Raw genomic sequence first — 16,250 nt, forward strand, 5'->3', positions numbered from 1 at the left:
CTTCCTACTGCTTTTCCAACATGTAGTTGGCACGTTGTGTAATTCCTAAATAAAAACAGAATACAATGATTTGCAAATCCTTTTCAACTTATATCCAATTGAATAAACTGCAAAGACAAGATACTTAATGTTCGAACTAAGAAACATATTTTTTTGTGTGCAAAAAATCAACAACTTAGAATTTAATGGCAGCAACACATTGCAAAAAAGGTCGCAAAGGCATTTTTTACCACTGTGTTACATAGCCTTTCCTTTTAACAACACTCAGTAAACGTTTGTGAACTGAGGAGACCATTTTTTTAAGCTTTTCAGGTGGAATTATTTTCCATTCTTGCTTGATGTACAGCTTAGGTGGTTCAACAGTCCGGGGTCTGCGTTGTTGTATTTTAGGCTCCATATTGCGCCACACATTTTCAATGGGAGACAGGTCTGGACTACAGGCGAGCCAGTCTAGTACCCGCACTCTTTTACTATGAAGCCACGCTGTTGTAACATGTGCTGAATGTGGCTTGGCATTGTCTTGCTGAAATAAGCAGGGGCGTCCATGAAATAGACGTTGCTTGGATGGCAACATATGTTGCTCCAAAACCTATATGTACCTTTCAGCATTAATGGTGCCTTCACAGATGTGTAAGTTACCCATGCCTTGGGCACTAATACACCCCCATACCATCACAGATGCTGGTTCTATTCCTCTTTGGTCCGGAGGACACGACGTCCACAGTTGCCAAAAACTATTTTAAATGTGGACTCGTCAGACTACAGAACACTTTTCCACTTTGCATTAGTCCATCTTAGATGAGCTCGGGCCCAGCGAAGCTGGCGGCGTTTCTGGGTGTTGTTGATAAATGGCTTTCGCTGTGCATAGTAGAGTTTTAACTTGCACTTACAGATGTAACGACAAACTGTAGTTAATGACAGTGGTTTTCTGAAGTGTTCCTGAGCCCATGTGGTGATATCCTTTACACACTGATGTCACTTTTTGATGCAGTACCGCCTGAGGGATCGAAGGTCACGGGCATTCAATGTTACGTGCAGTGATTTCTCCAGATTCTCGGAATCTATTGACGATATTACGGACCGTAGATGGCAAAATCCCTAAATTCCTTGCAATAGCTCGTTGAGAAATGTTGTTCTTAAACTGTTTGACAATTTGCTCACGCATTTGTTCACAAAGTGGTGACCCTCGCCCCATCCTTGTTTGTGAATGACTGAGCATTTCATGGAATCTACTTTTATACCCAATCATGGCACCCATCTGTTCACCTGTGGGATGTTCCAAAAAAGTGTTTAATGAGCATTCCTCAACTTTCTCAGTCTTCTTTGCCACTTGTGCCAGCTTTTTTTTAAACATGTTGCAGGCATCAAATTCCAAATGAGCTAATATTTGCAAAAAATAACAGTTTACCAGTTCGAACGTTAAATATCTTGTCTTTGCAGTCTATTCAATTGAATATAGGTGGAAAAGGATTTGCAAATCATTGTATTCTGTTTTTATTTATCATTTACACAATGTGCCAACTTCACTGGTTTTGGGTTTTGTAATACCATAATACAAATCTTATAATCTCTCTGGCTTCATTATGATTCACTGCGCCGGCGTAAGTGACGCCAGCTTGCTCCTCCCCCTGCAAACCTTCTGGTATCTTGACTTGCACCTCCAATAGATTCTAACCATAAGAACATGGATGCAGATTTGTGATTGGTGTGCTTTTTTTTTTTAACTTCACCAATTCTGATGTGCGGGAAAGTACCAAAAATATAGGCCAAAAAAAATTAAACATTGGCCCATATTGAGTAGCGTCTCAGCGAAGAAATATGAATATGTAACTATGAGTAGTTCTATGAGAATGATATTGTAACGTTTGCTGATGACTATTGGGGATGGTTGATCAACAATGGATTTATTGAGCAAAACTGGTTCCTGTCGGCCATAACCACGCCAAAACAACATCAGCAACAATCTCTTTCAACAAGCTGCCATTTCACTTGTTCCATGACACACACATCTTAAACTCCAACATAACTGCCAGATCAATATAAGGGATGTTTAATGATCTGGCTGTCGCTTGATCATTACTATGACACAGGAAGCTAAATAGCTAGTCAACAAGAGATAGGTTTCTCACACAGGAAAACACTAATAACTGTAGTGTTTTGGTAAAGAACTTCAAATCGTCAGCTTCTTGAAGGATGCTTTAGCATAGTAACTCCTTCGGATGACAAACAAAACAAAACATTCCGTCCTCATGCATATACCACTTCTGACTCGCCCCTAGCTAGGTGAGCCTGCCCCCTATATGTACGCCCACCACTTCATAGGGGATGTAGGCTTTGATACACATCTTAACATGCAGTTTGGAGTTCTACCAACTATCCGTCAGTCAGGCACAGACGTTGAAATGTGAGGTTTATCATCTTGTTTTTCTTTAGCAAACAGTCTAACCTTGCATGATGTTGCTGTTAATGTGCGTTTATTATTAGCACTGTAGCTCCAATAGCCAGGGGCATACCACCAAATCCTGGGCCCTCTCATGCACAAAACACCTGAAGCCCCCCAAACCTCCATCCCACGCAAAGGCCAACATGCTTTTTAAAACACATGTAAAATAGGGGTGTCCAATAATATCGGACCGCCAATATTATCGTCCGATAAATGCTTTAAAAAGTAATATCGAAAATTATTGGTATCGGTTTCAAGATTATCTGTATCGGTTTCCAAAAGTAAAATTTGTGACTTTCCAAAACGCCGCAATGTACACGGACGCAGGAAGATGTATAGAGCGCCAATCAATCCTTGAAGGCGCTGCCTTTGCGTACTGGCCCAGTCACATACTATCTACGGCTTGACACACGCACTAGCGAATGCAAGCATACTTGATCAACAGCCATACAGGTCACACTGAGGGTGGCCGTATAAACAAGTTTAACACTGTTACAAATATGCGCCACACTGTGAACCCACACCAAACAAGAATGACAAACACATTTCGGAAGAACATCCGCAGTGTAACACAACATAAACACAACAGAACAATTACCCAGAACCCCTTGCAGATGCTTGTTTTCATTCAGAAAAATCTACCTCTCACACGTGATGACAAAGAGAAAAAGAATTAGCCCACTCTTTGAGCTTAATCTGTTGCACAAATAGACTAATAGTCTGGACTGAGTGAAGCTGTTTTATTTATGTTTTGTGCCTTTTTTCCCATGCACTTTAAAGGATGGCTGTGTTTTCTACTAGTCTAGACTGAATCAGTTTTATTAATGTTCATGCACTTTAAAGGATGGCTGTGTTATCTACTAGTCTAGACTGAAGCAGTTTTATTAATGTTCATGCACTTTAAAAGGATGGCTGTGTTTTCTACTAGTCTAGACTGAAGCAGTTTTATTAATGTTCATGCACTTTAAAGGATGGCTGTGTTATCTACTAGTCTAGACTGAAGCAGTTTTATTAATGTTCATGCACTTTAAAGGATGGCTGTGTTTTCTACTAGTCTAGACTGAAGCAGTTTTATTAATGTTCATGCACTTTAAAGGATGGCTGTGTTATCTACTAGTCTAGACTGAAGCAGTTTTTTATTTTTGTGCCTTTCTTGTTTTTATTTGCACATTTTTGTTACTCATACGAATACGTTAAGAACAGGGCAAATTGAGCCCAGTTTATAGTATACTTTGGACTGAAGCTGTGTGCCTTCATTGTTTTTGTAGCTGTTGTTTTGAGGCATGTTTAAAAAAATAAATTAAAAAAAGCACTTTGTGAAAGTCAAAGTACAGTGTTTCCCATAGTTATAGTGAGTATCAGGATTATTTCAGGGAGAGCATGTCCCAAATTCCAAGCTGCTGTTTTGAGGCATGTTAAAAAAATAATGCACTTTGTGACTTAAATAATAAACATGGCAGTGCCATGTTGGGACTTTCTTCCATAACTTGAGTTGATTTATTTTGGAAAACCTTGTTACATTGTTTAATGCATCCAGCGGGGCATCACAACAAAATTAGGCATAATAATGTGTTAATTCCACGACTATATATATCGGTACCACGACTATATATATCGGTATCGGTAATTAAGAGTTGGACAATATCGGAATATCGGATATCGGCAAAAAAGCCATTATCGGACATCCCTAATGTAAAGTCTTTAAAGTTAAAGTTAAAGTTAAAGTACCAATGATTGTTTAATTAGGCCTGTGGCTTTTTAAAGATGTAATTCACATATTTAAAACATCCATCCATTTTCTACCGCTTGTCCCTTTTGGGGTATATTTAAAACATACTGTATCTAAATAGTTTGGTTTTGATTTGAAAAAAAAGGTTCAACAAATTCAATATAAAGTAAACAGAATGAGCATTTAGATAGTCATATAGTAACTTGGCATTATTCATTTAAATGATTATAAATCTGTCAAGTTTTTCTTTACTTCAGAGAGTAAAATACAGATTATCTGACACACCTAGGATTATCAATGGATAATATGAATTATAATAATACGCCATTGTTATTATGACTGTATTATTAATAGTGCATCTCCTACTAGTTAAGTCTTTATTTGTTTTTAAAAACTAGTGACGGCTTTCTGATTTTAATCGAGGGTCCTTGAGCGCACCACAGTTACGTGCAATGAGATGCAAAAGTGAAACGTAGGGTTGTGACGGTATTGTAGATACCACGATATTTCGGTTTCAAAGTCTTCACAATAATACCGTGACGTGTGACGGTATCAAACAAAAACTTGGTGTGTAGTTTTTTTTGGCGCTTTTGCGTTGGATCTGAAAATAAACTACATCTCCAAAAATTCTCTGTGCAGCGCAAGACCGGCAGGGTGGGGGCGTGGAATGCTGTAAGCAGGAAATAAAGTGTGTTTATAGTAGATGAAAGAAATTGTGGTTTTCATAGTTTTCAGCAAAATCTGTCCATAACTGAGTTATTTTGCTAACCGAAAGGCAAACAAACCCTGGCAAAAGCATAACTTTTTTGGCAGAGGTAAGAAAGTCTGCGTTCTGCGAACCACTTTCGTCTCAAGCGTTTCCAAAGCGAAATAGCCAGCTGGTCACGTCTGGGCACATGGGTGGAAATCACCAAAAAAAATGTACATCGCGGGCAGAAGGCAGGGCACAGCCTGGGCTGGACTAGTCGCCACTTCATAAACCATCACCACTAAAGTATATTTGAAGCCAGCAAAGCCAAACATAAGTTTGTCAGGTATTTACAGAATTAAATGTTAAATAGTTAGTTAACTTTTGTAAGAAACAACATATACCAGACTGGTATAAAGATGTCCACTGTGGAGGACACTGCTTCTCAGAAAATAAAAGTTGAAAGACACAAAAGTGAACATTATTGTTTTACACTGGATGTTTACATTCTCATTTTAAAGACTCTCAGCTGTAAGATTTTTTTTAAATATTTGCTTCAAATAGTAGATGTTCCTGCACAATTCTTTGCACTTAAAAATACAAAACCCAAAACCAGTGAAGTTGGCACGTTGTGTAAATTGTAAAAGAAAACAAAATTGCAAATTGTTTTCAACCTATATTCAATTGAATAGACTGCAAAGACAAGACACTTAACGTTCGAACTGGAAAACTTAAGTTATTTTTTGCAGATATTAGTTCATTTGGAATTGGATGCCTGCAACAACATGTTTCAAAAAAGCTGGCGCAAGGGGCAAAAAAGACTGATAAAATTGAGAAATGCTCATCAAACACTTATTTGGAACATCCCACAGGTGAACATGCTAATTGGGAACAGGTGGGTGCCATGATTGGGTATAAAAGCAGCTTCCATGAAATGCTCAGTCATTCACAAACAAGGATGGGGCGAGGGTCACCACTTTGTGAACAAATGCGTGAGTGAATTGTCGAACAGTTTAAGAACAACATTTCTCAATGAGCTATTGCAAGGAATTTAGGGATTTCACCATCTACGGTCCGTAATATCATCAAAAGGTTCAGAGAATCTGGAGAAATCACTGCACGTAAGCGATGATATTACGGACCTTCGATCCCTCAGGCTGTACTGCATCAAAAAGCGAAATCAGTGTGTAAAGGATATCACCACGTGGGTTCAGGAACACTTCAGAAAACCACTGTCAGTAACTAGTTTGTCGCTACATCTGTAAGTAAAACTCTACTGTGCAAAGCGAAAGACATTTATCATTGTTGAAACACCACCGGCTTCTAAGATGGACTGATGCAAAGTGGAAAATTATTCTGTGGTCTGACGAGTCCACAATTCAAATTGTTTTTGGAAACTGCGGACGTCGTGTCGTGTCCTTCAAACCAAAGAGGAAAATAACCATCCGGATTGTTATAGGCGCAATGTTCAAAAGCCAGCATCTGTGATGGTATGGGAGTGTATTAGTGCCCAAGGCATGGGTAACTTACACATCTGTGAAGGCGTCATTAATGCTGAAAGGTACATACATGTTTTGGAGCGTATGTTGCCATCCAAGCAACATTATCATGGACGCCCCTGCTTATTTCAGCAAGACAATGCCAAGCCACGTGTTACAACAGCGTGGCTTCATAGTAAAAGAATGCGGGTACTAGACTGGCCTGCCTGTAGTCCAGACCTGTCTCCCATTGAAAATGTGTGGCACAGTATAAAGCCTAAAATACCACAATGAAGACCCCGGACTATTGAACAACATAAGCTGTACATCAAGAAAGAATGGGAAAGAATTCCACCTGAAAAGCTTCAAAAATGTGTCTCCTCTGTTCCCAAACGTTTACTCAGTGTTGTTAAAAGGAAAGGCCATGTAACACAGTGGTAAAAATGCCCCTGGGCCAACTTTTTTGCACTGTGTTGCTGCCATTAAATTCTAAGTAAATGATTATTTGCAAAAAAAAAATTAAGTTTCTCAGTTGGAACATTAAATATCTTGTCTTTGCAGTCTATTCAATTGAATATAAGTTGAAAAGGGATTTGCAAATCATTGTATTCGGTTTTTATTTACGAATTACACAACGTGCCAACTTCACTGGTTTTGTGTTTTGTACATGTTTGTAGTAATAAATATGATTAGAACATTGTAGCATTATGTTTGTGTTCAATTACAGTAAGTGTGTTTGTCCTACACATTCCTGCCACTTTGTTTTACACACACTATGGCATTTTTAAGTCTTTTTTGTTTTTTTACATTTACCACAATAATATGGTACCGTGGCCTTAATACTGTGATAACATCGTACTGTGAGATTTCGATACTGTTACATCCCTCGTGAAACGTGGATATTTTTTTTCCTATGCTGCCAGATATTTAGTAGATTTTTACTTTTCTTCTATCACCTCGTCATTGTTCCAAAATGTTGATGCCGTGTGTGAATGCTTAAAGGTGAGCTTTGATGATGTTATGATGTCTGTGTTATGTTTAGTGAAATGTTCGAAGTTCGGTTTGGAGCTATGCAGGTATAAGAAACCAGTTTGCATTCTTGAAAGAGGGTGTAAGTAGTTTTAGACATTCCTTATTTGATTTAAGCAACCTTATTATTGAACTTTCACAGCTATATTAATTTTATAGTAACCTTATGATATATATTTTTTTAAATAAATTATGGCTGGAAAAAAAGTCTTCAAATTTTACAAAAGTCCAGGGCCCCCTGTGGTTGGGCACCTACAAGATCCCCACAGACTCCTTCCTCCCACTTCGACGCTGCTGCTCATACTGTAACTATTAGTGTTGCTAACATTTGTCAATACATGGAATCTATTATGTTGGATAAGTGTGTAAAAAGTGGATAAACTACACAATAGTGCTTCTTGGAGCCACACACTCGTGTGGACAAACTCATCATACTTGCCAACCCTCCCGAATTTTCCGTGAGACTCCCGAAATTCATCGCCTCTCTCGAAAACCTCCCGGAACACATATTCTCCCGAAAATCTCCCGATTTTCAGCCGGAGCTGGAGGCCACGCCCCCTCCAGCTCCATGCGGACCGAGTGAGGACAGCCTTTTTTCTCGACGGGAGGACAACAGGATGACAAGAACTAAATCATCCAGACTAGAGATACATTGTATTATTATGTTTATCTTACCTAAAAATAAATATATTTATTAAAAAAAAAAAAAAACGAAATACATTTTTACTATATTTTGCTAAAAACATCAAAATTAATTGTATTTTTATTTGTATTTTTTCTGACTCCTTATTACATCCAGCCATAGAATTATACATTAAAATAAACCTATTTGAAATAATTAATTTTAAATTATCATAATAATTCATTTAAAATGACCAAAGTTAATTATTAAAATAATTGCTTGTTTATCAACAACTTTAGCATTTTATTCATTACATTTTGAAGCTCTCAGAAGCCAAGTTATGTTATATTCTTTAATATTTATTTATGCAAGATTGAAGTATCAATTATCTAAACAGTTTTGTTTGCATATTTTCAGGATGTAGATATATATATATATATATATATATATATATATATATATATATATATATATATATATATATATATATATATATATATATATATATATATATGTCTTAATAAGGTTATCCAAAAAATAGTGCTCGATACCGTAGTAGAGCGCAATATATGTATGTGTGGGAAAAAAATCACAAGACTACTTCATCTCTACAGGCCTGTTTCATGAGGGGTTCCCTCAATCATCAGGAGATTTTAATGGAAGCATTCACATACCATGGTTTATATAGGGCACAGAGTGGGTGGGTACAGGCTGGCGTAGGGGCGTGGTGATTGGCTCATGTGTTACCTAGGAGGTGTTTCCGTCTGTGGCGGCATGCTGATACAATTTCGCTGCGCTTGTTGAGGGATGATAGGTCTGGACGGTATATAATAAACAGTTTCTCTTTCAAGCATAGGTTGCATCTTTTATTACCACTATTGTAAGGTGTGCTGGATGCGAGAATTTGCCATGTTATTGAATATTCAACATTATTGTCTTTGAGGTCCCAAATGTGTTTGCTGAGTTCTGTGGTATTCCGCAGGTTTTGGTTCCTGAAAGAAGCCTTGTGATTGTTCCATCTGGTTTTAAACTCTCCCTCGGTTAATCCTACATATGTGTCGGATGTGTTAATGTCCTTGCGTGTTACCTTAGATTGGTAAACAACTGATGTTTGTAAGCACCCCCCGTTGAGAGGGCAATCAGGTTTCTTGCGGCAGTTGCAGCCTTTGTTGGTTTTGGGGTCGCACATACATAATATATATATATATATATATATATATATATATATATATATATATATATATATATATATATATATATATATATATATATATATACATACATATATATATATATATATATATATACATACATATATATATATATATATATATATACATACATATATATATATATATATATATATATATATATACATATATATATATATATATATACATACATACATACATACAGGTAAAAGCCAGTAAATTAGAATATTTTGAAAAACTTGATTTATTTCAGTAATTGCATTCAAAAGGTGTAACTTGTACATTATATTTATTCATTGCACACAGACTGATGCATTCAAATGTTTATTTCATTTAATTTTGATGATTTGAAGTGGCAACAAATGAAAATCCAAAATTCCGTGTGTCACAAAATTAGAATATTACTTAAGGCTAATACAAAAAAGGGATTTTTAGAAATGTTGGCCAACTGAAAAGTATGAAAATGAAAAATATGAGCATGTACAATACTCAATACTTGGTTGGAGCTCCTTTTGCCTCAATTACTGCGTTAATGCGGCGTGGCATGGAGTCGATGAGTTTCTGGCACTGCTCAGGTGTTATGAGAGCCCAGGTTGCTCTGATAGTGGCCTTCAACTCTTCTGCGTTTTTGGGTCTGGCATTCTGCATCTTCCTTTTCACAATACCCCACAGATTTTCTATGGGGCTAAGGTCAGGGGAGTTGGCGGGCCAATTTAGAACAGAAATACCATGGTCCGTAAACCAGGCACGGGTAGATTTTGCGCTGTGTGCAGGCGCCAAGTCCTGTTGGAACTTGAAATCTCCATCTCCATAGAGCAGGTCAGCAGCAGGAAGCATGAAGTGCTCTAAACTTGCTGGTAGACGGCTGCGTTGACCCTGGATCTCAGGAAACAGAGTGGACCGACACCAGCAGATGACATGGCACCCCAAACCATCACTGATGGTGGAAACTTTACACTAGACTTCAGGCAACGTGGATCCTGTGCCTCTCCTGTCTTCCTCCAGACTCTGGGACCTCGATTTCTAAAGGAAATGCAAAATTTGCTTTCGTCAGAAAACATGACTTTGGACCACTCAGCAGCAGTCCAGCTCTTTTTTTCCTTAGCCCAGGTGAGACGCTTTTCGCGCTGTTTCTTGGTCAACAGTGGCTTGACACGAGGTATGCGGCAGTTGAAACCCATGTCTTTCAAGCGTCTCTTGGTGGTGGATCTTGAAGCACTGACTCCAGCAGCTGTCCACTCCTTCTGAATCTCCCCCACATTTTTGAATGGGTTTTTTTTCACAATCTTGACCAGGGCGCGGTGATCCCTATCGCTTGTACACTTTTTCTGACCACAGTTTTTCCTTCCCTTTGCCTCTCCATTAATGTGTTTGGACACAGAGCTCTGAGAACAGCCAGCCTCTTCAGCAATAACCTTTTGTGTCTTTCCCTCCTTGTGCAATGTGTCGATAGTTGCCTTTTGGACAGCTGTCAAATCTGAAGTCTTCCCCATGTTTGTGTAGGCTTCAGAACTGGACTGAGAGACCATTTAAAGCCCTTTGCAGGTGTTTTGAGTTAATCAGCTGATTAGTTTGTGGCACCAGCTGTCTTCAAAATTTAACCCTTACACAATATTCTAATTTTGTGACACACGGAATTTTGGATTTTCATTTGTTGCCACTTCAAATCATCAAAATTAAATGAAATAAACATTTGAATGCATCAGTCTGTGTGCAATGAATAAATATAATGTACAAGTTACACCTTTTGAATGCAATTACTGAAAAAAATCAAGTTTTTCAAAATATTCTAATTTACTGGTTTTTACCTGTATATATGAAATACTTGACTTGGTGAATTCTAGCTGCCAATATACTCCTCCCCTCTTAACCACGCCCCCAACCACGCCCCGCCCCACCCCTGACCACGCCCCCCGCCCTCCACCTCCCGAAATCGGAGGTCTCAAGGTTGGCAAGTATGAACTCATTGAAGCTACTGCGTGTAAAACACTAATTATTACTATCATACATTTTCATTTGAAATATTTCATTTTTAACAATATTCTCCACTATTTGGCAAGGAGATGTACTATGATCCCACAAGTTCTTCGTTATCCACAATATTGCAATATCGGATCTTTTAACAGCACTGACCTGCAGTGGTGTCATTTATTAACCGTAAACAGTTCAGCCCCGCTATTTGCGTCGCATCCAACACGGATCGCCGCTCAGCATCTGTAAAAAAGCTTGGTACCTGCAGAGAGTAGACAATCTCAATATTGCTTCATGTTACGGATCGTAGCAAGGTTTGCATCACTCACAGAGACGACACAATCCACCACAGGCTTCTTCAAGGCAGACTCTGATGTCTCCTTCAGCTTGGAGAGCAGCATCCCTGTGATCTGTTCTACTGTAAATACCTTGTCCTCGTCCAAATAACGTACCTGGAAACACAATGTTTCATGTCTTTAAGAGAGATTACACGTTGCTAGTACACCTAATAGTTGTCTGGTGAAATAAAAACATTTATTAAAAAAAGATAAATACTGTACAAATCTGCATGTTCTCATTCATCCAGGTCATTGTAATCTCAGGGAATTCAATCGATCGCAACTGGACTGCTTGCTGGTTTTCGTCCTATCGTATCCTTGCCAGGCACAGTCTGCTGGTTTTGGAGTATAAACATTTGAGGTTTTGGCACCAGCCGCTAGACTAGATCTGACTAATCTATGTCTATGAACACGAACTGATGAAGCCTACTCGGATGAGAGGCGAACGTCTTCTAAGACAAACCAAGCAGTCCAGTTGCGATCGATTAAATGTCCTGTGATTACTGTACAAATCCACTTTTTTATGTTAAAAAATAGCAAAATAAGAATGTTACTGCACGTTGCAATTAATGTGTGACAATAAACCAATTCAGAATAAATCTGTTTAATGACATAACTAACATGCAAAGTTTTACAAAAATGTAATCTTATTCTTGAAAGAGGTTATAGAAATCCTAAAGGGACATCTTTTTTTATAGTGCAAAGAGGCTTTATTAGACCAGCAATATGAGAAAACAAATATTTCGGAAACTAAATGTGCTTATTTGTTAAATTTTGTAAAACGGTAAATATAAAAATTCACACATAACAACAATAATTATATCTTAGCAACAAAAATACGGCAATTTAAAAATTCAGGTTAACATTTTGTGGAAGCATGGGTAGTTTTTAGCGTTTTTATATAATGGGCTGATTAAAGAACAACACCATCCTAAAGCTAAGACAGTGGTATCCAAAATTCGGGGCATAGCTCATTTTTTTACAATCAGGAAAGAGTTTATATAACATAACAAGCAAGTAAGCTGAGACGTACATTATTTGTTTAATGTTATTTAATTATTTGCTGTTGCTATTGGTATAAACTATTAAGCATTCTTCCATTTTCTGAATGAGGCCCTTGCAGGAAACATTTTTGACACCCCAGATCGATGACAACATATAACTTTTCAGTCCAATAACTTTGTGTCACGTATACAGTGCATCCGTCCCCAAAATTCTACACACAATACCGTATAATAACATTGTGGGAAATGTTTATTTTTTATTTTTGCATTTGTATAAAAAATTTAAAAGTTAAAAAAACACATGTTCATAAGTATTCACAGCCTTTGCTCAATACTTTGTTGATGCACCTTTGGCAGCAATTACAGCCTCAGTTACAGCCTTTTTGATGCCACAAGCTTGGCACATGTATCTTTGGGCAGTTTGGCCTTTTACTCTGTGCAGCACCTCTCAAGCTCAATCAGGTTGGATGGGAAGTGTCGGTGCGCAGCCATTTTCAGATCTCAATCGGATTCAAGTCTGAGCTCTAGCTGTGCCACTCAAGGACATTTACAGAGTTGACCTGAAGCCGTTCCTTTGATATCTTGGCTGTGTGCTCATCTGAGTTCAAGAGTGCTTTGGAGCAGGTTTTCATCCAGGATGTCTCTGTACATTGCTGCATTTATCTTTCCCTCTATCCTGACCAGCCTCCCAGTTCCTCCACTGAAAAACATCCCCACAGCATGATGCTGCCACCACCATGTTTCACTGTAGGAATAGGTATTGGCCTGGTGATGAGCGGTGCCTGGTTTCCTCCAAACATGACGCCTGGCATTCACGCCAAAAAGTTCAATCTTTGTCTCATCAGAGCAGAGAATTTTATTTCTCATGATCTGAGAGTCTTTCAGGTGCATTTTGGCAAACTTTTTAATAAGCAATGGCTTCCGTCTGGCTACTTTACCAAGCAGGTCTGATTGGTAGATTGCTGCAAAGATGGTTGTCCTTCTTGAATGTTCTTCTCTCTCCACAGAGGAACGCTGTAGCTCTGACAGAGTGACCATGGGCTCCTCGGTCACCACCCTGACTAGGGCCATTCTCCCCCGATCGCTCAGTTTAGATGGCTAGCCAACTCTAGGAAGAGTCCTGCTGGTAACAAACGTCTTCCATTTACGGATGATGGAGGCCACTGTGCTAATTGGGAACTTCAAGGCAGCAGATATTTTTCTGTACCCTTCCCCAGATATGTGCCTTGAGACAATCCTGTCTCGGAAGTCTACAGACAAATTATTCGACTTCATTCTTGGTTTGTGCTCTGCCACTCACTGATAAATGTGGCACCGTATATATAGACAGATGTGTGCCTTTACAAATCATGTCCAACCAACTGAATTTAACACAGGTAGACTCCAATTAAGCTGTAGGAACATCTCAAGGATGATCAGTTGAAACAGGTTTCTCCTAATCTCACTTTTGAGCTGTGAATACTTATGTAAATGTGATTTCTTAGTTGTTTTTTAATACATTTGCAAAATGTTCTAAAAAAAAAACTTTGATAAGGTGGAGACTTCTCCAGGGTGTACCCTGCCTTCCGCCCAAGTGCAGCTGGGATAGGCTTCAGCAAACGCCCCCCACCCCTTTTACCCCGCAATCCAAAGAGGGACAATTGGTCGAAAATAGATGGACGGATGAACTTTTTCACATTTTCATTATGGGGTATTGTGTGGAAAATTTTGAGGACAAAAATAAATGTATTCCATTTTGGAATAAGGATGTAACTTAACAAAATCTGTAAATAGTGACGCACTGCGAATACCTGCCGGATGCACTGTACAGTGTCTATATTACACAGGCTGAGGTACATAAACAAATCTGCTGTGCAAAGACAAATACTATGGGTGAAAAAAATCAAGCACAAAAGTTTATAAGTACTTTACCTTAAGTCCAGTGTTTCCACTGGCCAGTTTATGCAAGCTATATGGTAGTTTTTTTTTTTCTCCTTGCACAAACGGGTCATCAAATGCTCGGCCATGGAACCTTTTGAAGCCATGAAGTGTGTTTTTGAAGTTAGTTATCACCTGCAAAAAACACACAGTCTGCACGTTTAGTAAACAGTCACTTTTTATACAGTATAAGTGGGAGTCTATCAGCGTGCCCTTACTTGACTCTTGGCTGCATTTCCAATGAAGCGGTTTTTGGAGGCGAAAGACACACAAGCTCTTGATGAGGATGAGGAGAGACACGCGTATCAGCAGATGAACAGTAGAGAAATAATCCAGCTAAATCAGATATGTGGCAGACGTAGCTGTAATTGACTAAAAAATGTTTTGGGGATGATACATATGAGAGGCAGAGGGACTTTAAATAATAGTGTTTTTATTAATGCTTCAACAATACACAAGCCTCCAGCGAGGTGGTAACAGTGCCTAAAATAGTCAACAGCCTGTCTGTGCAATTGCTAATTATATTGAACAATAATTGCTCAAAATTGCTCGTCAGTCTTAAGATTTAATCTAGCGTTCGGGCTTGTCACTCAACACCTTCTCGTCCACACGTACACACAGGAAGCACATACACAAAAGCAGTCCCACAGAACCAACTAACAATTTGCAGTCATGTTATTGTTCTGATAGAATATAAAGCACAGGTGTCAAACTTGTTTTCATTGAGGGCCACATCGCAGTTATACCTACCATCAGAGGGCCACTTATAACAGTAAATATACTGTGTATAAATGTAAATGTATAATCACCTCCTTCCTATTTATTATATTTTACTGATGGATAACTTGCTTTGAAATCATAAGTCAAGGTGACAAGCAGATTTAGATTAGGGGTGTCCTGACCCGATATTGATATCCGATATTGGTATTAAGTCCGATACCACAAAAAATACAAGTATCGGATGATATGGGCTTGCATCTAAAATGTCCAATATAAGCCCCAATAAAAGCAGTCCTACAACGTGTTTACTTGTGTAAAGCTGGACAGCCAGTTAACATCTAAATGAGCACACAAAGTTGGTCTTTCCTTGTCTTTTAGAGAACTAATTTACAAAAGGAAAACATAGTAAGCTATAGTATACTATGACTTAGCAGCTACACAACAGCTAAACACACAAATACTACGTATGTCTAGCTTGTGTGCTAAATGTCCTTAATTGAACAATATTGCCATATAAAACACCAAATGTATCAATATAAACATGTATTGGATAATTATAGCTACATATTACTTACAGACACAAAGTCTCAAAGGCAAAAGTGTTATTAGAAAGTATCCAGTAACAAATGTGTCCGCATCCAACATTTTGCGTCATGTTACCATAAAATTACAATTTAAACACAACATAAGTCTGTCATAATGAAATATGTTTGTGTTTTTCATACTAATTTTCTCTGAGTTGAATTCACTTGATCAAACCTTTTCGAACATTGCACACTACAACATTATAAATAACGATTTGTGCTAATATCTGAGATAATATCCACATCGAGAGGAGCCAGATGAGGTGGTTCGGGCATCTGGTCAGGATGCCACCCGATCGCCTCCCTAGGCAGGTGTTTAGGGCACGTCTGACCGGTAGGAGGCCACGGGTAAGACCCAGGACACGTTGGGAAGACTATGTCTCCCGGCTGGCCTGGGAACGCCTCGGGATCCCCCGGGAAGAGCTGGACGAAGTGGCTGGGGAGAGGGAAGTCTGGGCTTCCCTGCTTAGACTGCTGCCCCCGCGACCCGACCTCGGATAAGCGGTAGAAGATGGA

At 38.6% G+C, this 16,250-nt stretch overlaps 1 protein-coding gene across 1 annotated transcript in view; it reads right to left on the minus strand.

The window, feature by feature from the left end:
- The window catches only part of hspa4l (heat shock protein 4 like), a 51,471-nt gene that overhangs the window by 34,164 nt on the left and 1,057 nt on the right, over nucleotides 1-16,250 (minus strand). The window contains exons 2-5 of the mRNA XM_061968896.2: nucleotides 14,649-14,706; nucleotides 14,425-14,565; nucleotides 11,501-11,623; nucleotides 11,334-11,433 (exon numbers count right to left, since the gene is read on the minus strand). Coding sequence (XP_061824880.2) covers nucleotides 11,334-11,433; nucleotides 11,501-11,623; nucleotides 14,425-14,565; nucleotides 14,649-14,706 — 422 coding nt within the window. The remainder of the gene's footprint in view (nucleotides 1-11,333; nucleotides 11,434-11,500; nucleotides 11,624-14,424; nucleotides 14,566-14,648; nucleotides 14,707-16,250) is intronic.

Source organism: Nerophis lumbriciformis, linkage group LG08 (genome assembly GCF_033978685.3).
Source record: "Nerophis lumbriciformis linkage group LG08, RoL_Nlum_v2.1, whole genome shotgun sequence".
Classification (NCBI taxonomy): Eukaryota; Metazoa; Chordata; class Actinopteri; order Syngnathiformes; family Syngnathidae; genus Nerophis; species Nerophis lumbriciformis.